General features: G+C 39.2%; 1 protein-coding gene across 4 annotated transcripts in view; it reads left to right on the top strand.

The window, feature by feature from the left end:
* Col14a1 (collagen type XIV alpha 1 chain) overlaps nt 1-24,601 on the top strand; it is a 213,879-nt gene that overhangs the window by 166,902 nt on the left and 22,376 nt on the right. For all 4 annotated transcript variants that reach the window (XM_047519065.1, XM_047519058.1, XM_047519081.1 and 1 more), the window contains exons 39-44: nt 160-213; nt 563-616; nt 15,018-15,071; nt 15,519-15,590; nt 22,641-22,676; nt 23,641-23,707. In XM_047519065.1, the coding sequence (XP_047375021.1) occupies nt 160-213; nt 563-616; nt 15,018-15,071; nt 15,519-15,590; nt 22,641-22,676; nt 23,641-23,707 (337 nt within the window). The remainder of the gene's footprint in view (nt 1-159; nt 214-562; nt 617-15,017; nt 15,072-15,518; nt 15,591-22,640; nt 22,677-23,640; nt 23,708-24,601) is intronic.

Here is a 24,601-nt window from a genome sequence, read left to right as displayed (position 1 = left end):
TGTTCAGCTCAATAGAAAGGTTTACATAGATGCCCTACCATATGTGAGCAGTGAAATATACTATTTGGATGTTAGCATGAAAGCAGTTTAATATTGAAAATATTCCAACTGTGAGGGAGGAAAAGACAAGACTAACTCCTTGTGCTTCCGGCTATTCAGGGGATGCCAGGTGAAAAAGGAGAGAAAGGAGACACTGGCCTTCCCGGTCCACAGGTATTTTGTGTTTGTATTCTGTTGCTCTCAGGTCTAGAACTTTGCCAAGGAGGAAAGGCCAGGGCTTCTGAAGTCACCTGTGACCTTGATGGTGGTTCCCATATCAAAGATGTTGACTAGTGCTCATTTACATTAAGCCCCTTCTGAGAGCCATTGGTGGTGCTCTCAAAGTGGACCCTTGGTGGGGACACTTCTTTCTGGGGAATAAGTTCTGGGTAGAATTCTAAGTCACCAAGGGCTCCTCTTTTTGCTCATAGATTTGTTTGGAGGCCTTATTCCATTTCATGGAAGCTGGGTGCTAGGGTAACTCATGCTGTAAATCTGACTCTTCTGCCCACGTTCTACCTAGGGTATCCCAGGAAGCGTGGGTTCACCTGGACGTGATGGCTCACCAGGCCAGAGGGTAAGAATTTGCCTAAGGTTGGTTCTTAGCAAAGGTGACTTCTCCCAAGTTGCTCTACTGCTGGCAGGTTCTTATGTAAGGAAGTCAATCCAGGTTTTGTTTTTGGTTTTCTCCTGTCAATCTATATTCTACCTACTGTGCATCCGTTTTCCTTCACTAAGGCCTTCTATGTCCATTACTTCCATCAAGCTTTCCCAAATTAGCAACACCCTTTTCTGAATGCTCCCAAACTTGAGCATAGTTTGCACTGAATTTCATTCACTGATTTAATAGATTTTTTCAATTCTGTCAAATCCTTAAGGCATCAACCTAAAGGAAATCAATAATCATTCACTGAAATGTAAGGAATATGGATTATAAGGAAATCTCCATTTATTTAGTGTACTTAAATTATCTGTTCTTTTGATCTGTTCAAGTGGACAGCAGTAAAATAAGGTATGAAAATGGTCAGGAAAGGGGTTAACATTTGATGCTTGCATAGTCAACAAATGTGCCCAGAGCCAGGCTTGAGGTTCTTGTTCTCAAAGAGTACATAGCATATTGGCAGGAAATGCAACTACATAAGAAATTATATCATATGCTATGATGGGGTTAGGACCTATGAAGACACAAAGAATCCATGATTATCCATAACTAGGCCAGACTTGGTCAAGGGAGGCTTCCCATAGGAGGCGCCATCTAAGCTGAGTCTTGATTGAAAGACAGAAGGTGGTCAGGTGGTGAGGAAAGGAAAACTTGGAAACAGAGGAAACAGTGCAGACTAGGACGGAGGTGAGGAGAAGGTGAAGCATTCCCAACATTGCCCATAGCTGAATGTGACTGCAGATCGACTTGCACATGTTTAGATATAAGGAGTCTGTCAAGAGATGAAGCTGGAGAGGTAAACACAAATTCACTTTAAGCATCTATTTTGCTAAGGATTTATGTAAAACAAGTCATTAAATTTTCAGCAAGGGAGAGAAGGACCATCTTAATCTGTCACATGTTTACACATGTTTCAATAGCTCCACAGTTTCTGTCAAGACTGAATTATAGAGAATGGCAACCTCTTAGAGCCTCTCCAACAAAGGACAACACATTTGGTGTTCACTGGGGTTTCAGTTCAACTTCTGAGACTAGCAAATAGTTGGTAGGAAGACTCACTTCTCTGATCAAAGCCTGCCTTTAGATCAGGGCAACTATGCTGCTCAAGAATCTGGAGATTGATTCCTGTCTCCTCATGAAATGTCAGTGTAGGCTCTTAAGTCCCTTCTGTTTTTTTTTTTTTTTAATATGAAACTTTTATTTATCTGAAATCTTTGAGTAGTCTCTGCTCATCCAGTGGAATTAGCATGTGAAACATGTTTAAATGAATGTCTAAAGAAGGCATTCTGTGAAAGTCAGATTTATGCAGGGCTCTTGCACATGTGGAGGGAGTGTCTAGAAGTATTTATACGCCTTGGCACAGGGTTTCGGTTAAGATCCTGTGTGGTTACACACCTAGATTCCTTCGTGATTCCTGAAGGTCTGGAAATGGCAAGTCCAAAGATTTGGTTGAGTGAGTTTGTTTGATTTATCTATGTGTAGAGTCCAGTCTTGGCAAAGAATTCCCAAGTCAAACATGTTGGATTAGTGTTTGAATCATTTGGTTTTAGAATTCTTTCTTTTAAAACCAATATATCAGCACAGAGTTTTTAATAAATATTTTTGCTATTCCTCTAAACATGTTGTGTTCTCCTATAGGACTAAAAGTCTTAGAACTGTAATAAAGTGATAAGATATCTTTACTTGGATTTTATTTTCCTCCCTTCCTCAATTTGGAAGTAAAACTTTGAGGGTGTGTCTAATTTCTACTTTGAAAACTTGGATAGGAATGGGTTTCCTTTTTAAATCTGATTTTCAGAGGATATTCATTTATTATAGGGCCATATTTTTAAAATACATTGTGTAATCTGCTGGTGATTGTTTCAAAGATATATTTGAGGGTAACACCATTCTGGTATACAACTCAAGGGGATGTAATCCCCACAAAATGGGACACTGGAACTTGCAACATGGCAACTCTACTTGGACCACACATAATTTTCAGTTAGCTTTATATCTTAACTGAGCACACATAATGTGCCATTGACTACAGTCAGCCTGCAAAGAGTTGCTCATTACTGAGTGTAGAGAATAGAGAAGAAGAGATCATTTCAGTAGTTAAAGGAAGCAATTTGTAGACCAGCTACTTGGAGGAGATGGGAGGATGGGGTTGGGTCTAGAGCATGACTCTTCCCGTGGGCCAAGAAAACAAATGGGTCTTCTCAGAGATCATGAAGAAGGAATGATGAAAGACAGGGTGAAAACATTCTTAGTTAGTCTTGTTTAGTCAAGTAATCAAAGGGCTTAAGTATAGTAAAAGTCTAAAATAATGAGATAGATACTGAGCAGGGTTGTAAGGCAGAAGGCTTGGGGTCAGCTTTAATGGGTGTGAACAAAGCTTAGATGAGAACCACTCAGAAGATGTCCTCTGCTGAAGGGACAGGTCAGGCTGCTTAGAGTACTAAGAATAAACACCTTGGGGTTACTCTCCTGCCTTACACCTCTAAGCACAACAGCAGGAACCGTGACATGTGACAGACTGAGCACTAGCAGAATGACAAGTCTTGCTTCTGCAAAGTACTTTCCAGAAAATTTCCAAGGACAGCTTGACTCTCCAAGGAATCAGGAAGCAAATCTGTTTTTCTCCTTCACTGCCAAAACTTCAATCACTGAGCAGTACTTAATTTCCCCTAATCCTGAGTGAGCAAGGCCTACCCTAGGCACAGAAGGAGAGAGCTGCACAGGACTCCTGGTGACATCCAGTGAGTGCTTCTAGCTCCTTGGAGAGTCTGGAGAGTCAGTGAGAGAGGTTTCTGCACGGTGGTGGGGCCATTCCTCACTGCACAATCTTTCTTTTCAATCTTTTCCTTCTCTTGCTGATGGCAGAAACTCAGGGTCCAAGCCTCCCACCATCGCCCTGACTGGTAACCTGGAAAAAGTGAGCACCTCCTTTCTGAAGTGGGTAGCAGTGTTACCCCGGAATTTACCTGAAAGGTGGGAGGTCTTAACAAATAATAAAAAAGAGACGATGAAACATCTCCTCTTTGAATATTTCTAGCTTATTCTGGCTTTTCCCAAGGGGAATCTTGGACTCTAAGAGTCAGCTCTTATTCAACTCCGGGCTTGAGGCCATAAGCAAGTCCAGCACAAGCTGGACCTCTTCACCCAGCAAGTTTCCGCCTCTGGCTGGGAAGCCAGAAAAGCACCATCCAGGCCACACTGAAAAGAACAGTGCAAGTTCACATTTAACTTCTAAATGCAGTTCTGTGTCTAGTGTTCATTCCGAGTTATCGCAACTAAAAACATTCTGATCTTATCTTTCTTTTCTGCTGTAAATCTTGTCATTTCCCTTTAATATCCTTTCCCTCTGTCTTAGTATCTGTGAGCTCAGGGCCTCTCTGGTGACTTCTGAGTTCCTCTGGTATGTGGTAGACTTTTCAGCCTCCACCTTAGGCATCCAGATGGCCCATAGGGAAACCAGAAAGAACAGACAAGATAGATAGATAGATAGATAGATAGATAGATAGATACATACATACATACATACATACATAGGTAGATAGATAGATAACTGTAAAAAAATAAATGAAAATTAAAAACCAATCTCTTTTCTAGTTCTGAAGTTTACTTCCTCCAAGATTACCAATTTTCTGGCCAGTAATCTAAATAGAAATTTTAAAATTATGTTTATAATTTCCAATTCCAAAAATTTTCTTTAAAAAGTTAGAGAGAAGAGAAGTAAAAGTGAGGAACAAATATGTTTTTATGGCACCTGGAAGGTAGTAGTCCTTCCCTTGTGCACAGGGTGCTAGCTTCTAACTTAACAAGTAAGCTTCATTCGGGTGCTTCTTTGCCCCCTGGTGACTGCTCCCTGCATACCTGTGCCATAACCACAGCCTGCCTTCCGCATCTATAAAAGATGAAATACTGTGGAAAGTGTTCTGCTTCTGGATGCTGCAGAACTTGTGAGGTTACCGAGGAGCAGGATAGCCCCGTGGGGGATGGCTTAGACTTTACTCCTAGCCAGACCTGGGCTTAAATGCTGGCTCATGACACTGGACCAGTTACTTACTGTTTCCAAGACACTTTCATTAGCCCTAAACAGAAAAAATAATATTTGACTCTATAGGGTTATTGTGAAGATTAATGTATATAAAGCATTTCCATATAAAATGTGATTTTAGGTAATATTAGCAGTGTTTTCATGGTAAACCTAGAGAGCCAGGACATTTTATAATGCCTATACTTGATATTTTAAGAGGTCTTAGAAGTTTGTAAAGAAAATACAAAACGTCTGAAGAAATGCAAGTTTGGTTTTTTAAAATATATTCTTGGATTCTGTCTTGAAATGACACTTGAAACATGCTTCCTAATTATGTGGGTTTGATGTACACAGAGGCCATATTGTACTGAATGTCCCATTACATTAAAAGTGAGTTGGACTTAAAATGCACTTGAGAAATTGAACTTGAGTCAACTCTTTGGATTTCATTCCTATCATAAGTGTTAGACAGTGATGAAAGATTCATCACAGGATATCAGGATATTTTGTGAAATACTAAGATTCATGATTATTATCCCCTTGAGCATCTTCCTCCTTCAGAAAGGAAAATGTAAGATACTATCACAAAAATTGTACTACTTAATTTTTTTCTTTGTGAGTCTAGATGGACATTCATAAAATCCCAGGAAAATACTGCGTCAGTCAGCAGCAGTAATAGTATATGCAATTGGGACTTGACAGATTATTTTAATAAAAACAGCAACTGTTATTATTGAATATGTGCAAGTGCTTTGCAAGAGTTATGTTCATTAAATTCTCAGGATATTGACCATTAAGTATTGAATATATGCAAGTGCTTTGCAAGAGTTATGTCCATCAATGCTCAGGATAACCACAAACACTAGTCACTGTTATCCCTACTGTACAGAAAGAACCTGAAACTAAGAAAGTTGAAGGAACTGGACAATGCCTCACAGCTAGGAAGTGTCAGAGTCAGAATTTTAATTCATCTCTCTGACTCCAACATCACACTGTTTCTTTCCACAGAATTATGTTTGTACAACTTTCTTAAGTAGAAATTGATGCTTCACCAATAAAAACACAGTTTTTTTTTATTACTTTGTACTTTTACCTGGATAGGAGCATATTTGTATACATCTGAGAAGGGCATAGCTACTAGAACCTCTAGTTCCATGTTCTCACTAGCTTTAGAGATCCTTCTACTGAAATTAGAGATGAAAAATGGAGAAATCACTACAGACATAACGGAAATCCAAAGGATCATTAGGGACTATTTTGAAAACTTATACTCTAACAAATTGGAAAATCAAGAGGAAATGGATATGTGTGACCAGCCAAATTTGAGTCAAGAGGACATAGAAAACCTAAACAGACCAATAACTAGCAGTGAGAAAGAAGCAACAATAAAAAGCCTTCCAAAAAAGAAAAACCCAAGACCAGATGTATTCTCATCTGAATTCTACAAGGTCTTTAAAAAAGAACTAATGCCAATGCTCCTGATGATTCCATGAAATAGAAAATGATGGAACACTTCAAAATTCATTCTTTGAAGCCCATATAACTCTCATTGCCAAACCAAATTAAGACTCATCAAGAAAACTAAAGACCAATATCCCTGATGAGCTTAGATGCAACAATCCTCAATAAAATATTAGAAAATTATATTCAACAGCATATTAAGACGATAGTACTTCATGAACAAGTTGTATTACAGGGTTGCAAGGGTAGTTTAATATATTCAATCAATAAATGTAATTCACCACAAAAATAGAATTAAGGACAAAATCACATGTCATCTCAATTGATGCAGAGAAAGCCTTTGACAAAATTCAGCACCCATTCATGATTTTAAAAAGAAAAACTGAAGAAACTAGTGATATAAAGAACCTACTTCAACATCATAAAAGTTATATACAAAAAGCCCAAGGCCAACATCATAGTGAATGGGAAAAAGTTGAAATCATTCCCTTTAAAATCTGGAATAAGACAAGAATATCTATTCTCGTCATTCCTATTCAACATAGTACTAGAAATTCTATCCAGAGCAAATAGGCAAGAGAAGGAAATAAGAAGGATAAAAATGGAAAATAAGTCAAATTATCAATGTTTGCAGATGATATGACCCTATACTTAGATGATCTAAAAATCTCCACCAGAAGACTGATGGAGTTAATAAACAAAGACAGTGAAGTAGCAGGTTACAAAATCAACTGCTTTCCTATGTACCAATAATAAATATATATCAAAATATATACCAAAATAAAATATCAGGAAAACAACTCCATTCCCAATAACCTCAAACAAAACAAAATAAAGCAACAAAAACCCTGGAAGTAAGTCTAACTAAGGAGGTGAAAGACCTCTACAATGAAAACTAAAGAAAGTTGAAGAAATAAATTTAAGAAGACACAAGATGGAAAGACCTCCCATGTTCATAAACAGGCAGAACTAATATTGTTAAAATGGCCTAACTACCGAAAGCAATATACAGATTCAATGCACTCTCCATCAATGACATTCTTCACAGAACTGGAAAAAAGGACAGAAGTCCTAAAATTTATTTGGAAGTACAAAAGACCCAGAATAGCAAAATAAATTCTAAGCCAAAAAAAGCAATGCTGAAGATATCACAACACCTGACTTCAAATTATACTACAAAGCTAAAGTAACAAAAATTGCATGGTACTGACATAAAAACAGATATATAGAACATAGGCAGAGAGTAGAAGACACAGAGACAAAAACACAACTGATCCTTGTCATCTGATCCTTAACACAGGAGCCCAAAACATACTTTGGAAAGAAAACAGACTTTTTAAGAAATGGTGCTGGGAAAACTGTTTATTCATACATAGAAAAATGAGACTAGATACTTATCTCTCACCCTGCACAAAAGTCAACTCAAAATGGATCAAAGATGAAGAAATTAGACTAGAAACTTAGGCAACTCCCATAAGAAAATGTAGGAGCAAAACCCCAACATATAGGTGTAGGCAACAGTTTTCTTAATAAGATCCCTAAAACTCAGGAAATAATTCTAAGAGTTAATAAATGGGATGGCATCAAATTGAAAAACTTCTGCACAGCAAAGAAAATAATTAAGAATGTGAAGAGAGAACCTACAGAATAGGAGAAAATCTTTGCCTAGCTACTCTTCTGACAGATGATTAATGTCCAGAGTACATAAAGAATTTAAACTTAAGACACACACACACACACACACACACACACACACACACCACAATTTTTAAATGGGAAAATGAACTAAACATACACTTCTCAAAAGAGGAAATACGAATGTACAAGAAATATATGAAAAAGTTCAATATCATTAGCAATTAGGGAAATGCAAATCAAGACTATTGAGATTTCATCTCATTCCAGTCAGAATGTCAACCATCAAGAATAAAACAATAATAAATGTTGAAGAGGATATGGAGAAAAAGGAACATTTTACTCTCTTGGTGAGATTGTAAATTAGTATGATCATTATGGAAATCATTATGAAGTTTTCCCAAAAGACCATTAAATTCTTTAATATCTTAAAGAATTAAAATCAACATATTATAGCAATATATGTGTACCTATTTTTACAGCAGCACAATTTACTATAGCCAAAGTGTGGAACCAACCTTAAAGACCATCAGTGTATGAATGGATAAAGAAAATGTGCACACACACACACACACACACACACACACATATACACACACACACACATAATAAAGTTCTATTCAGCCTAAAGGTGAATGAAATTATGCCATTTCCTGAAAAATGGATGGAATGTGAAAACATTATGTTAAGCAAAAATAAGTCAAACTCAGCAAGTCAAGAGTCATCTATTTTCTCTCATATGTAGAAGCTAGGGTGGAAAAAGAAAGATGGAGTGGGCAGGACTAATGTAAATCAAAGGGAGAGTGACAGAGTAAGAGGAAAGGGACCTAAAGAAGGGAGGGGCAATGATTTTGCATTTGTTATGTTGTATGCATGTATGGATATGTGACGATGAATCCATTATTATGTAAAACTATAATACACCAATAAAATATGAATAAAAGAGATACTTCTATTGGGTCATAGGTATAGCAGAAATAACAACATCTACTGTGTGTTCTGGTCGTAATGCTGTTCTCCAAGGCCAGGCCAGATATTTTATATTTGGAAATCAGCAATTCTACCACTTAAGTCAGCAGCTTGCTATGTTATGTTATGTTTTGTTTAATATACAGATTCCTGGACTTCATCCTCAAAGATTCAGATAGAGAAGGTCTTAGGCATGACTTAGGAATGGATATTTTTAAAAGAACGGAATGATTCTGATAACTAGGTTTTAGAATTGCTGGCTAGTACATTGTATAAGGCCCATTGTTTGTCAAAGTAATTTCTTTGGTGGAATATAGTTGATGTTTGTGTTTTAATTTAGCTTTAATTCTCCAAGGCCATCACTACTGATTGCTGAAAATATATGTTTATATTTTATTTATCTATTTAAATTATATATAAATATCACATATTAAAATATACATACATACACATGTACCCTATACATACATGTTTAATGGGTGTGTCTTTGTGTCACTGCAAATTTCCCAAAGAGACCCAACATGGTATCATACATAAGGGTCAATCCTGGATCTCTGGTCTGGGTCAGTGTTTATAGGCTCTGCCTGTTTGCTGCTCAGCCTCTTAATCTGGTGTTGGTTTTAATCCTGTGCTACAAGTAGCAGGCTCACTTCTGCTAGCTGACTGCCACCCTGGTCTGCTCACAGCAGTACACAGTCATGTCACAGTTTTGCAGTTAGGCATCAGGGGTTTCTTCAAGCATTTCTGTAGCCCTCACTGCTCAAGTCTGGCCCCTTTCCACCAACTCTTCAGATTCCAGCTGCTTGCAGATCGCACTCCGCCAGTTGAAGGACCTTCACAACTGACCCTGTTCCAGAATGTCGAGGTTAATATCCACAACCTACCATTGTCGACTTCAGAGAAGGCGATGGTGATGAATACCAATATTGAGTCAGGAGTTCTGCCTGCTATTTCTAATACCATAGACATAAGTGTGCTGACTTCTGACTTCCATCTCAGTTGCAACACTAGTTGTGGGCAGGTGGGTTTTATCTTTTAGATGCTGTAGGCATAGAACCCCCAAACCACAAACTTTCCAAGAGCCTACAAAAAAAAGCCTATTTTTTTTTTTTGAAACTTGGAAAAAAGCATATATATTTGCCCTAGAGTCTGGAAAAGAAAAACTGAAAATGGGAATCAATACACATTTAATTCCATAAAACACCACCTTGCCAATTTCAGCCATAGGTACCATTAGTGTTTATTAGAACATTAGTGATTTTGAAAGTAAATTATAGGTAAATTTTGTTTTGCTGATAAATTGCAGCCAAACATAACTAATTTACTCATAGCCAAATGTTTTAAAAAATAAATTATAAAAATCCTTTCAAGTTTTTATAGGAGACTTATTTTTAATGTGGGCTGTGGGTGTATATTAATATTTTGAGGTGGGAATTCCAAAAAGTGAAAAAAATTCCTGGAGCTGTTAGTGTTATAAAACATCCCTGTGTGTGGCTGATTTCATGCATTTTAAAAATACATATTTGTCAGCTTAAGTGCATTCCCATAGTATGCTTATGAAGTTTCTATTTCCTAATATTCGTTCTGTGTTAATTAAGGATTTCTGCTTTTTATGAGGATACTAATTCCATAAACACATTTCTCAGACTGCTTCCTGATGTGAAAAGGAAATTTTATAGATAAAGGAAAGTTTGGGGGAAATCTGAATACATTTTTACCTGTTAATGGTTCAAAAACATTTGATATACTTTGGTTGCAATTCTACTATGTCATAAAACTTGAATTTGCCATTTATTTTTCCTTATAAAATGTACATATATTTGAAAAATGCACATATTTTACCAAAATTTTCTTTTCATCACGTTTGTTGCTTTCATATGAAAACTTCTGCTATTGCTGCTGACTCAGGGATGAAGAGGTGAGAAAGCGGGCCTGAGCCCAAGAAGGAGTTGACCCAGTGGCCCAGCGTGGGCTGCACTGCAGGAACTCAGTGGTACATGAGGGGGGAGACCCATGCAATGAGCAGGTCTTTGTCCATTCTGTACTGCTTTAGCAAACACTCAAGACTAGGGGATGTACAAAGAGCAAAATGTGTTGGGCCATGGTGCTGGGGACTAGGAAGTCCAAGACTGAGGGGCTGAATCTGGTGAGGGTCTTCTTGCTGTGTCATAACATGGCAGAAGGCATCACGTAGGGAGCAAGAGAGCAGGACACAGTCAAACCTGGTTTTCTAACAAGACTATTCCCGTGACAACAGCATTAATCCAGTCACAAGGGCACCTCTTTCAAAGGTCCTTTTGCCCAGAACATGCATTTTGGGGACACCCTCAAGCCATCCTGAGCCAGTTGACTTAAATGCCACATTTTCTGTGAACACTGCATCCCCAAGTCTGGGTTATGCGCTCTTCCCATATGTTTCTGTGGAACTCTCTAGTCTACTGTCATATCACCTTGTGGGTTTCTGTTCATCGTTTGTTTGCAAAACTGTGTGCTCCTGGAGAAGTGAGTGTCTTATTTATTGTCATTAACCCAAAACCTAGCAGAATACCCAGGATGAAGTAGTTCTGCAAGCATTTCTGAGTAATGAGACAAATTTGGCTTATAGAGACAAATATTTCAAAGGTAAACTTACTGGTATGATCCAGAAATTAAGAAGTTGATTTATGTTATAAGATGCAAAATATGAGCCTTGTTTTTTTTTTGGGAAAAGGGAGAATTTTGGAAAAAAATGGCTTTGATTGTAGCATTAAGGCTCACATGCTCTCAATTATGACATTTTATAACACATAAATTTTAAATTGGGTTGATGAAAACAGGTAATGCACAGTAGCCTTAAGAACAACTTTATTCTTGAACTTTTATATCTAATAATGTTCAGTTGTTTCTGATGGTCCAAGAAGGAAAGCGCCAGAATAAAATAAACTATAGTGGATGATGTCGATACTCTGATGAGATCCCCTTTATCTGGCAGCAACCCCTAGCTTCTGTGGGTGTTCATTACTATCAATTGTCCCCTTCCCAAAAGAATCACCCTTGGAAATGCCGTATTGGTCCCTGGAAGTGACTTTCCATGGGTCAGCTCTGATGTGTAATTCACACTCCAGAGCTTCTCATGGCATAGGACTGAGACCAAACTTGAAATAATTCACTTCTCCACTTAGATTCTTCTGTCCTCTCCTGCTTTCTTCACTATGTTACAGGTTTCTCCCAAGAACACTCCTGCAAAAAATCAGCTACACAAGAATCCATGTCTCCTTGGAAACTGCCCCTAAGATTTTACTGAAATGGAATTTTGGCTTCTGAGTGCAGATGATTCCTGATATCTTTCCTACATGCTTGTTGAGGGTTCAAGATCAAGGAGGATTTATGCCTGCATTTCCCCCAGCCCTATGTATTTCCAGACTCATTATATCTCAAGTAACATTTATTTATTCAACATGATAAGCAGAACACTTCTTCAAGGAACTTCAATTTTATTCACATTAAACATTTATTAGTACCTATTTTATGCCAAAAGTGTGCTAGGAAGGTGTTATGAATGTTAAGAAAGAATAACACATAATTTCTGCCCTAAAAAATAGGAAGTAGAAATTTCAGCTTCTGGGGATGCCGAGGTGGGAGAACACAGAGCAGACATCTTTTCTAAGCTCAGTTTGTTCACATTAAAATACTAGCTCTTCCTCCTCCTCCAAATTAAGCTCCTATGTAAGAAGACATTGCATCATCTTCCCTTCCAGGTGAAAAATGCAGGGTCTGTAAATCAGGTGAATTGAAACCTGTTAACAGCAGTGTGCTTAGAGTGTCATGATAGATGGGAGCACAGAGGGATGTTGCTTTTTTAAACTCCTTCCCACATGATGGGGAGAGGAGTGTCAATGTGTTATTTCCTGTACATCTTCCTTGGAACAATGCAATTTTCTGCAGTCTTCTTTTAAGGAAATCTGTCATGGCTCTCTTCCCTCTGTGAATAAGTTTGTCCCTGTTTGTATATGAGTTTTTCCCTTCTGCAGCTGTGCCACAGTTTTGATTGATTGCTGGGCAGTCTCGGTGACTGAGTGTCATGTGTGGGCTCAAAAATGTGGGTGCATGATCCCTCCTCATCTGGTACTAGAAAACTTTCAAGATAGGAAGCAAAGAAGCCCTTTTAATAATGCCTTCTTAATGTATTGAATATGTGTCCAGAGGCCTTTTTTTTTCTTATGAGAAACTCATCTAATAAAAAGGAATACATTGTCAAAAAGATTTTTTTTTTTTTTTTTTTTTTTTTGCCAGCTAGATTTCCTAACCTCTTCTTGGCTCCAAGTTTTCTTACATGGAGTATGAGGAAGTTGGACAGAATGGGTTCTAAGTTTCTGTTCATCTCTCACATATTCTGATTTTTATTTGCCTTTCTTCCTGGACATACTATATTTACACTCACTTTAAAATTATTTTTTTCCACTAAGGTCAGATTAATTTCTGTTGTTTATTAGAAGATCCAAGGCAGGTTAATCTGTATCAAGGCTTAACCCTGGAGACTTCTCAGATTTACTAATATTTTTGACTATAGCAAAAGAACAGAGATAGTAAAAAAGGAACAAAATAGCACTAGCTTTTATATCAATATTGGATAACACTATAACTCTGAAATCTAAGTAGTACAAATGCAAATAGAATAAAATAAAATAAAAGTTTATTGCTTGTTGACTGTCTAGTACTGTCATCAAGACTGGGTGGAGGAGAAGGGAGGGCACTTTCTGCTCCACACAGTCATTCAAGGACTTATCTTCAACATGTGACCTCTACATTTGCTATAGAAGGAGAAAGGAAAGTGGAAAATCACTCAAGGAAATGTTTATGGCCAGAACTGGAAGTGGTTCCTTTCTATTGGCCAGAGCTCATGCATGTGACTCCAACCTAATTGTGAGGAGGCTTCAAAACCTAGCCAAGCAACGTACCCTGGATGACCAAGGAAGCCAGGCATGGGGGAGGGCTCTAGCTTCCTCTGCCTTCTCTGGAGTGATGGCCATGAGCCTGAGGTTGGAAGTGATGAAAGGGCTTTGCTAACCAGCAGTTTTCATACACCCACATCCTCCCCTGCTCCATGCTAGCTCTCACTGCCTCTCCTGTCCTCACTTCACTTCTTTTTACCAGCCTCACCTTTACCCTCTGCTTGACATCTCATGGTGGGAGAAATAATGAGAATATGGATGGGGTGCCCTAAGAATATGCATTTTTCTTAGTAAGATAAAGAAAAAGGGCAGCTTATAAAAAGAGCAGAGGAATGTCAGAATGGAAGTTTGGGAGGGGCATTAGGAAAACTGGACAAGGTCAGGTTGAGTTGATATGACATGTGTAATGATGATTCCAACAGAAGACAAGTCCCATAGTGAAAAGTCTATCATTCCTTCTAGTAGGAGGTGGTATTTTGAACAAAATGTTATGAACGTATTACAAAATTTAAATAGAAGATCTCATCTTATGGTAACTGCATTGGAAAGTCCAGCAGTCATAATTAAGAACTAAAATCATTTAAGAGTAAGTCATTCCAGCTCTTATACACTCATAAAAAGCACACACACACACACACACACACACACACACACGCGCGCGCGCGCGTCCACTAATTTAGAAGGTACTTTTAGAATATCCATCATTTTCTTTCTCGTCCAGCATGGAATGGAAGCACACATGTCCCCATTTGTAAGCCCATGATGATGGACATTTTTCAATGTCAGATCCATATCCTATCCTTGTAGCTGAAAGCCTCCCCTGCCCCCATTTTCTCCCTACATCTGCTCCTGGAGTTGCAGAGTTTTCAGTATTGTAATTCTCTTGTTGCAATAGAGATTTCTGGTAGATATTCCTTGCCTACGACCCTTAGGTCATGAAAGACACTAATCAACTCTTTGTCTGGTCTTTAACTACAAAGAATTGACCTTCCTCATTTGTTATGCATGGTTTAATAAAAACATTTTCTTGAAACAAATTCCTGTTTAAGTTTGTAAGTGGCATTTTTTACACCTGAAATTCTTGCACTGGACAATTTTGTGGAGCCAATGAACACAAAAGTCTCGCCAAGAACAATTCCCATGAAGAGTTTGAAAACAGTGAATCCTTGGTAGTCCAGAGCAAGCAGCAGAATTTGTTGCCCCAGTGTCCACCCTAGATATTAAAAGGAATTAGGTGAACCTATTCTGAAAGTCATGTAAAGCACCCACTTAGTTGACACAATGTGTTTCTTTTCCCCAGGGTTTTCCTGGAAAGGATGGTTCCTCTGGCCCTCCAGGACCACCGGGGCCCATTGTAAGTATTTCCAGATATACTACTGGATATACTCTTCTTTAAAGCATTTCATTTCTTTTGAGAATTTTCTTTCTGCCAGACCTTCACTCAGTAGCCTTCTTTGCTAAGATGTAACAACTTGTTCCTTGGTATAGAGCTCACCCTATAGCATCCTTTAAAAATAATATATCTATATGACTTGATTATTCTATCTCTGAGCCATTTTGCCACCTTTATTGAGTTAGTTTTTATTAGACACAGGTAAGGCTTGAATGTGAAAGAACCATACCCGGCCAATAGTAGACACCTAATCAACATCTTCCCATCTTTTCTGAACAGAGTTCAGAAGCCTTGGTGATAAGGGATAGGGGGCTGTCATGTATTTGTTACTGCTGCTTGAAAGTTGGCTATCAGAGATGAGAATGTGTGAGTCCTCACCTTTGTTGCATTTTTCTGCCTTTCTCTTAGGGCATTCCTGGAGCCCCTGGAGTCCCAGGGATCACAGGCAGCATGGGACCACAAGGCGCCCTGGGGCCACCTGTGAGTATGTGGTAGTAGCTGGTCAGGATACGCATCCTGTACCACATTATTTATGTGTTTAAATTTACCACCACTTCCATTGGTCAGGAACATTCATTCAGTATTGGACTCTATGGAATTTCCCAAAGGAAACTGGAGAAGCTCCTAGAATAAAGTTTGAGTTGTGCATATGTCATGGTCAAAGTTAAACAATCCTAATGGAATAATCAATCATGATTTTGCTTAGATATTTGTATTGCTTGTTATTCTGTATTTGTCTAAGTTAACTCAGTGTTATCCGTGCAAGGATTTGGTACAATAGCTAGGTGTTAATTTTTTCCCAAGGGAAAAAACACAAAGCTCAAGGAATTCAAGGTTTAATGAAAGTAGGAATAAATTTAGCTTTACTAAATTCTACCGGAAAGATCAAGCTTTTCATTAAAACACATACACATAAATGATCAGTGGTATAAATGGAAGCACAATGGCCAATTCCTTACCTCCCATTTTTGTGCTTCTGGACTCCTAGGTTGGTGTTTAAATGTAATCAGTATGAGGGGATGGGATGGGGGAGATGGAAAGCCCAGTGAACACATCTGGGTTTGTTTCCTTATTTGTAAATGAGGTTATTGCATTGAGTCCTCTGAGGCTACACTTCTTATCTCCTGTGACTTGCAAGCAGTTCCTTCCAGGTATAGGTATTATCACTCTGATAGTGTCTGTGTTGTACAGAGTCCATGTCCATAAACTAAAGCAACTGAAATACAGGCATGTACTGTAGCAGATATGCTGAGAGGTTGTGGCACAGTGAAATCTGATGAATGAGGCTAGACAGGGGAGATGAGTTAGATTTCTATTGATTCTTGATGGATTATTGCAATCTCCATGGCTTGGAACAACACAGATTTACTGTCTTACTGGTCTCTAAGTCACAAGTCTGGCCCTGGTCTCAACTGGGTTCAAAGCAAGGTGCTGGTATTTCCTTTCTGGAAGCTCTAGGGAAGAATCTAATTCCTTGACTTTCTGACTTCTAAGCACTGCCCACATTCCTTGGCATATGGCCCGCTTCCAGCTTCAAAGCTGACAGAGCTGCCTCTCTCTGATCCTTCCTCCAGAGTCACATCTCCCTCTGATCACAGAGAAAAGGTTCCTGCTTTTAGGGACCTTTGTGATTACATTTGGCCTACCCAGATAATCTTAGATCATCTCTCAGGTAATCCTTAAATCCTTAATTAAATTCCATTTGCAAAGTCCCTTTGCTGCATAAGGTGACACATTCACAGGTTTAGGAATTAAATGTGCACATTTGGGGGAGCCTTTTCTGTCTGCCATGGTGAACAAGACTTAATAGAAGTGTTGGCTCTGATTCAGAAGGAGTCTCTCTTCCCCTCTCCACCAGCTAGTCCTGTTATTCTTGAAATTCATTTCAATAAAATGGTTTCATCCTCAGAGACCTTTGAAGGCTATGATTCACATGAAACGTACTCACACGCACACAAGGTATGCACAGAAAAATGCATCTGGATTTCAGCAGACACATCCTAACTTGTACATACAAATAAGTGCTATCCTTAGTGGTCACTTTCCAAAGTGGTGTACTTACTCCAACTGAATTGTTGTCCAAGACATTTTTACATCTCCTTTTTCCAACTCAAAGTAGTATCAGGTCACAGAAGAAAACCGAATTCCTTTATCTTCAGACATCTTATTATTTTTAATTCAAAAAGAGGTTATTAAACATGATCCTGTACAAAGAAACATACACTGATACCCACATGTGTGCACTTGAAAACACACACACACACACACACACACACACACACACACACACACATGCTCCTGGCTCTGTTATCCTTTCGTTACAAGCTTATCTTTTCATTTGATTCTAGGCTATTCATTTTTAGGAAAAAGACTTAAAAATGTTCTTTCTGAAGCAGGTTTCAATATGCTTTACAAACTGCTCCCAGGAACTAGAGTACCAGAAGCTGTCAGCCAGCTTAGGAACCAAGGAGTTCTGGTCAAAGAATTATCAAAGGCAGTTCATGTATAGTCCAAGAAAGGTATAGGAATCATTAGACTAGCAAAGCCTTCAAGGTGTTCTGAAGCACAACCAGAAAATCCCAAAGCACCACTTTAATTTTGTTAGATAGTAAACTTTGTACCCCAGGAGATCTTCTTGTTCTTACTGGTATCTCCTAGAACTAACTTCCCTAAACTAAGCTAGCAAAGACCCTGACGCAAGAGGAATTAACTAGGAAAGGGCTTAGGAATGAGGAGCAGGAGCTGGGTGCTTTAGGGGCATTTTAGTGGGATGTGGAGTGGTAGAGTAAGACCTGGAATATGTTAATAAGTGTGTTATCACCTCACAGACCCACCTGACCTTTTGTGGTTCAGAATTAGATTCAAAATATGAGGCATAAAGAAAACCTGGTTGGGCATAGTGGCACACACCTATAATCCCAGCTACTCAGAAGGCTGAGGCAGGAGGATCACAAGTTGGAGGACAGCCTGGGAAACTTAGTGAGACCCTGTCTCAAAATTTTAAAAACAATAAAAAAGGCTAGGGATGTAGCTCAGTAGTAGAGTGTCCTCTGATTTCAATGCCCAGCACTGTAATTTTTTCTCATAAATAAAACATTTGTTAGTGGCATTTTTGTTATAAATCAACAGAAAAGTAATTGTCAGAGGTGGAAACTGGTCTATAGATAGTGGATGAGGATCCATAGTAGGATTTCCCGTCAGGAGCAAGTTGTTCTCTGAACCTTTCAGCCAGCGTTCCCCTGCCTGGGGCTGCCATTGCTCACATGCCTGCTGGCTGCCAGGCTGGAACACTGTTAAAGCGGGCTCTGTGTCATGGTGCTGAGACCTTGATTGATTTCCTGTGGACGTCTGTCTAGGAAGGCGAGGGAAAGAGACCAAGAGGGACAGACTGTACCACTGAAAATAGCAACGTGCTTCCTACAGTTGGTGCCAGAAATGTTTGCTTTCCTGTACTCTGCCTCCAGCTGCCGGCTCCCCAGGGCAGATGTGCATTACTGTTGCTGAGTTTTAAGCACTGGCTTGAATTTAGTGCCTTTCTGCATCTGCAGAATGGGGGCCATGACAGAAAGTGTTCCTTGCTGCTGGGGCCAGGTGCTTAGCTTGACCTCAATGTAGGCGAATCTTTTAAAAGCTCTGTAATTAGAAGTCAGGATGCACGGGTTCTAGATGTGGATCTAACTTGACCCCATCTGACAATGGGAGGTACATCACTTAAACAAATCACCCGGTCTTTCTAAACATCAGGTCCCTAATTCATTCGTTTAAAGCATGTGATGAGTAGGTACACTGTGTGCAGGATGACATGGTGCAGAGGAGTCTTGAAGGGCAGAAGAGGTGACCAAGACTTTTCTACATGGAAAAAAATCGTGGAAAGTCTAGAGAGAGAAGGACAGTTTTATATAAGAAGCTATAGTACAAGGCAGAAAGGGTGAAGTACCTTAAGGGAAAGACAAGGGGGAGTCTATGAAAGTTCCATTGAAAGAGAGAAGTGAGAGAGGGGAGAGGGAGGGGAGACTGCCCTCGGCGGCAGGTGTCCAGGGATCTTGAAATGTGGGTGGAATCCCACCCACAAAGACAGGTAGGTGGGGATGAGGAAAACACAAGGCAAACAGGGCGCCCCCTGTTGTTTGCACTTGTCATTTTTGACTCTAGCTCCGTCACAGCTTCCAAGGTTTTATTTCAGGCTCTTCCCATTTCCCACCAAGTCCATTGGAGGAAGCTCTGATGGGACCTGGTCCATCCCCCAGCTGCTTAGGACAACTCTGAAGTGCCATTCCCTGGCCCGCCTCTCCTCACTGGGTGCCATCCTCAGAGGCTGGGCCCCACGTGTTCAGTGTCATGCACCTGGTCTTCTCCACAGCCCTTACCATCTTTTCCCACTGAATCTGTCATTGTCCCTTCATTTGGAGTTGAGTCACACCCAACTATGGAATGCTCTCCAAATATATGCTTTTGTGTCCCATAACTTTTTGCTTTTGGGAATGCTTTTGCTGTCTGGGATGCTGTCCTGTTACCACCTGGTGAGCCCCCGGCTTCTCTGTCTTTGTGTGTGTGTGTGTGTGTGTGTGTGTGTCCCCTGTAGGAAGCCACCCTCACCTCCACAGGCTCTTGGTATCTCCTCCAGCTTTGAGGTCTGTCTCTGCACAGCAGTGATAGCTCCTTAATGACAGGAATTTTGTCATGTTCATATTTCTAGACCTCAGCTCAAACTCTGATACAGAGAAGGGTTGGGGATATAACTCGGTTGGTAGAGTGCTTGCCCCACAAGCACAAGGCCCTGGGTTCAAATCCCCAGCACTACAAAAGAAAAGGAGAGAGAGGGTGAGAGAGAGAGAGAGAGAGAGAGAGAGAGAGAGAGAGAGAGAGAGAGAGAGAGATGAATGTCCGTATGTTTGTGTTCTAGTTAGTTTGACATTCAGGGGAGTATTAGATTATTCTTACAGATGAGGGGTCACTGAAGACCTCTAAGCCAGCTTAGGAGATTTTGGTTTTGTTTAGCAGGCTTTTTTCATATGTGGAACTTGAACCATGAGATCATTTCTCTTCCTTCCAGTGCTAAAATTCTGTGAATCTATGAATGTAGCTACTGTATTTTCTTTTCTTTACATTGCAAGTGTTCCTGAAATTAAAGGAAAATGTGCCACTCTTTCCTGCCTACATCTACAGGAACTGTGTGTTTTCCCTCAAAGCATACCTTGGTGGAGTTATGGGCCTTCACTTGCTCAGGAATTTTTATTTTGTTTTTGTTTTACTTGCAAAAATCAAAGGAAAGATGTCAGAGAAGTTGGAATAAAAAATAATTTCATGCTGTACTGATATTTCACTAAAAAGATCTTTCATTGAGACTGCCTACTGTGTCCTTTGGCTACTTAATAATAAGGATTGTCCATCTATACCAGAAAGTGTCAATAGCTGATGCTGCTCTTGATCTTACAATCAGCTTGACACTGTGATTTCTTTCTCTAAATTTGAAACATTTCCAAACAAGCCAACATAATAAATGATAGCAATGGAAATAACAAAAGGTTGTGTTGATTCAAAAATAAAAATATTCAAGGTAAAATTAAAATAGAAATATTCAAGGTAAAATAGATTTTAAAATAACTCAGGCTGAAACCTAATCCTGAGTTCCTGGAATTAGTTTCAGTGGATGGTATGTTTGCTTGTTTGTTTTCAGTTTAGTTTTATTTTAATTAGGAAAATATCCTCTTCACTGGAATGGAAGATACTGACTAGCAGATGTGCTGATTAGTGCCTTCTTCCATCAGAGTGCCGCTTATGCTTGAAGTGCATGGATTCTGAAGCCCACAATTTGGGCTCCGTTTCCTGCTTTTCCATGTTCTTCTGATGTGACCTTGGGCAGGTCATGGTGCATCTCATGGTACATAGTGAAGTTCATGGTGCATCTTTTCCTAATATATAAAATGGAAATAATCTTTCATACAGCTGCTATAAAGAACACATAAGTTACTCTCATGGGAGTATTTTAAGGATTAGGGAATAATCTTATAAGACAGTTATAAGGGTTAACTGAAAGCACTGGAGCTGTCCTTGGAAGGTAGTAAAAGTCGCTTAAGTATTAATTACTAGAATGTACGGTGTCTTAATATATTAAAAATGTGGAATGCTTGCTTATTTTTGTTTGCTGATTTTTGTTCTTGTTTTACATTTGTTGCTTGAAATGCTATTTCTGTTAAGGATTTACTTGATGATGACATAAATAGCTCTAATCTCCAGCTGGACCTATACTAGTGGACACTGCCGTCTCTCTGGGGATTTACCATATGTGAAAACCTAAGGCATAAGGGGAGAGGACACAACCAGTACATTTATTTCCAAAAAAAGAAGTTGAGCTGATATGGGGAGAGTGCTATGTAAATCTTATTTTGGCAAAAAGAAAGTTTTTATAGTGGAAATTAAATATCTTTTTAAGCAGAATCAACACTTTTTTCTAGTGCTCTAGAAACTCACTGCAGTATGTCTTAGATATTTTTCTTCTTTCTCTCTCTCTTTTTTTTTTTCAATCAAGGTAGTTGAAATGAAGCATAAATTGGCTCGATATGCAGACTTGAAGTAAAATTCAAGCATTCATGCATTTGGTGAACACATATTTTTGAGTGCCTGCCATGCATCAGGTAGTCTTGAGAGCTGAGGCTAGGGAAGTCCACAGCAGGCACAGACTGCCCTAGGAGCTCACGCGCTAAGAAGCACCTACTTTATCTGTAGAGGTTGGACTTCTCTTTCAAGCACACGCTTTGCATTTTTCATCAGTTTCTTTTTCTTTTTTTTTTTTTTGTTTCTATTTCTTGTGGTACCTATTCCCAAATAATAAAAAAAATGACATCCTCCTGAAGAAACCTGCTTTGCATTTTAAGTGTAAAACAGAAACACTGAAAATGACAATTTTTCCAGTAACTTTTTACAATAATTTTAAAATTTCTCATGGGTCAAAGAGTAGCTTAAGCCACACTATTAAATAATAACTCAGCTGAGAACTCATGTACAGAGCCTGTATTATGAAGAATTAGGGAAAATTGTGTGCCATTGTGCTAGATAGAAAGCAGAGAGAGACCATGGAATTTCCTATTCTCATTTTGAACTTGAGCTCCCAGGTTGAGAAGAGATCTTTTCCTTTCTCTTTGGAGATGCACCTTTAAAAGTAAACAGTTTAACTAATAGAAGAGATTCCTGAAATCAGTTACAAAACCTCCTTAGAGTTCAATATGAAGTTTCATGTAGAAAAATGTGAAGGACCTTTTCAGTGAATCTGTTGGTTACAAAACATTACTGTTGCATGACTCCAATTTCATAGCCAAAAATACCATGTCTCTGCTGGAAATAGAGCCTGGGGAGTAAATGTTTATGTTTGATGGGATTATAAGTCACTGTCTATTTTATTCTTGATGTTACATAACTATTTTTGTCAAAGCTAAGAAAAATGTCTTTATCAAATAAGGAAAGATGCACTACCATTACTTTAAGCTGCGTGCAGCATTATAAGTAACTTGATTATTTTTTTCATTTTTGTAGGGTCTTCCTGGAGCAAAGGGGGAGCGAGGAGAACGGGTAAGTTTCCCTGGCTGTTTGGGACTGTAGCTGTTGAACCAGCCATTTCCTGAGGGGCTGAAAGGATGGTAGTACCTTCGTGGTTACTCATTGTTATTATACCAGTCCCTCGTCCTCCCTCTGCCCTACTTCTGACTGTTAGCACATTTCCCAGTAGGAACAGCCCTGTGGACTAGAGGTCAGGGGAGCTAATTTCTGGTTGCCTTTTTGCTCAATGATGTTAGGTTCCATTCTTCAAGGATAAAATGGGCAGAATCAAACTCATTTAACTCAGAAAGTGGATTTGACAAGGAAATTATATAATGATGCAGAAGAACTTCCAAAGAAATATAGGTATATACAAAGTCCAAGTAATAGCTTTGAACTGTTTTCCTGATAGTCCAATATTGACATCCAGGAAGACAGCAACAGGCATGGAATCAAAGAACTGGCCCCCAAACTTCAATCAGTTTGTTTTTAGGGGCTTCTTTCAGAAATTGTGCAGTTGATGATATAATTGTATTATTGACTATAATAGAAACAGCACTGGACTTAGGCTCATCTGATTACCTCCATGAATCTTGGGAAATGTGTTTAATGCTGGTCAGCTATAAAATGGGTTTATCGTCTTTCCTCTGAGTTGTTATTAGTATCAAAGGAGCCATTACTTGAGAAATTGCTGTATTTTATGAGCGCTAAAGACATATAAATGAGGCATTAAATATATATAGGTTTGTTTTAAACTATTAAAATTTTTGGAACCTGGGACCAAAAATGCTTAGTCGAGCTTCTTAACCTAATAAGGACCTCGGGAACCTTGAACCCTGAGTGCACATAGCCTACTGCTCTGCATGCACCATGGTGGTCAGTCTGTCCTGTTGCTAGGAGCCTGAGAGCCCTGGTGGGAACAGTAGGTCCAGTCATCCATATCCTGGTAGACCTGGCATGTGGCTGTGCTTTAGAAGTGTGCTTTTTTCTCATCCAGGGTGACCTGCAGTCTCAAGCCATGGTGAGGGCAGTGGCGCGTCAAGTATGTGAACAGCTCATCCAGAGTAAGTGTGTCATAGTTGACCAGGTTGTGCCCCCTTGCTGTTCACACGGAGTTTGTCTTTCCTGTGACTGTGAACCCAGGAGAAGTCCTCTGAAGTTTTGTGTTGATGAAGACATTGTGAGCTTCAGATGGCCACTACTGGTCCATTAAGATCTCCTTGCAGACTACCCTTGACTCAACATCCGTGGTCCAGGAGCCAAACTCCTGTGTCATCAGTCCAAGAACAATGGGCTTGCCCATATGGATTTAACATGACTGACAGATCAGAGCTCAAGTAAAGACATGATTCCTTTCAAACCCACCTAGCTCTGCCATCTACACCCGACCTGGAGAGCACCCTTCCTCTCTGGGGCCAACATTAGCAGAGTGGCTACCTCGTCAGCCTCAGGGTTATAATTATTTCCATCCAGAAAAGTTAGGGAATTAGGCCAGGGGAGCCCTACAAATGTCCAAGGAAGTCTCAGAATTCCACCTGAATTCTGAGATCTCACCCTGAGGGAGGTGTGGCATGAAGCTCTGCACAGGCTTGGAAGAGCTTCCATTAAGACAAAAATATCAGGGCAAACCCAGGACAAAAGCTACTATCTTCAGACACAGTCTTGCTCCCTAAGTTTTAATTTAATTTGATTTGATATTATAGTGCCCAAACTAAATGTATACCGAAGAGACAGCTTACCAATTAAATGATAGTTTTGTGCCAAATTAGGTTCTTTAAAACCGATAATGTAGAAAAAGGAAATTGAACTTAAGTCTCTACTGGAATAGAATTCATTCAAAACCATCCCACTTCCTGCATTATTTTATAGACTTCTCATATTAATACAGTGTAAGTGAATAGACCATTACAATCAGAAACCTTATATGACTTGCTAACCAACACATGAAGAAAATTCCA

Source organism: Sciurus carolinensis, chromosome 1, assembly GCF_902686445.1.
Source record: "Sciurus carolinensis chromosome 1, mSciCar1.2, whole genome shotgun sequence".
NCBI classification, from domain to species: Eukaryota; Metazoa; Chordata; class Mammalia; order Rodentia; family Sciuridae; genus Sciurus; species Sciurus carolinensis.
The sequence above is the reverse complement of the archived record's forward strand: the minus strand, read 5'-3'. Positions and strand labels throughout refer to the sequence as shown.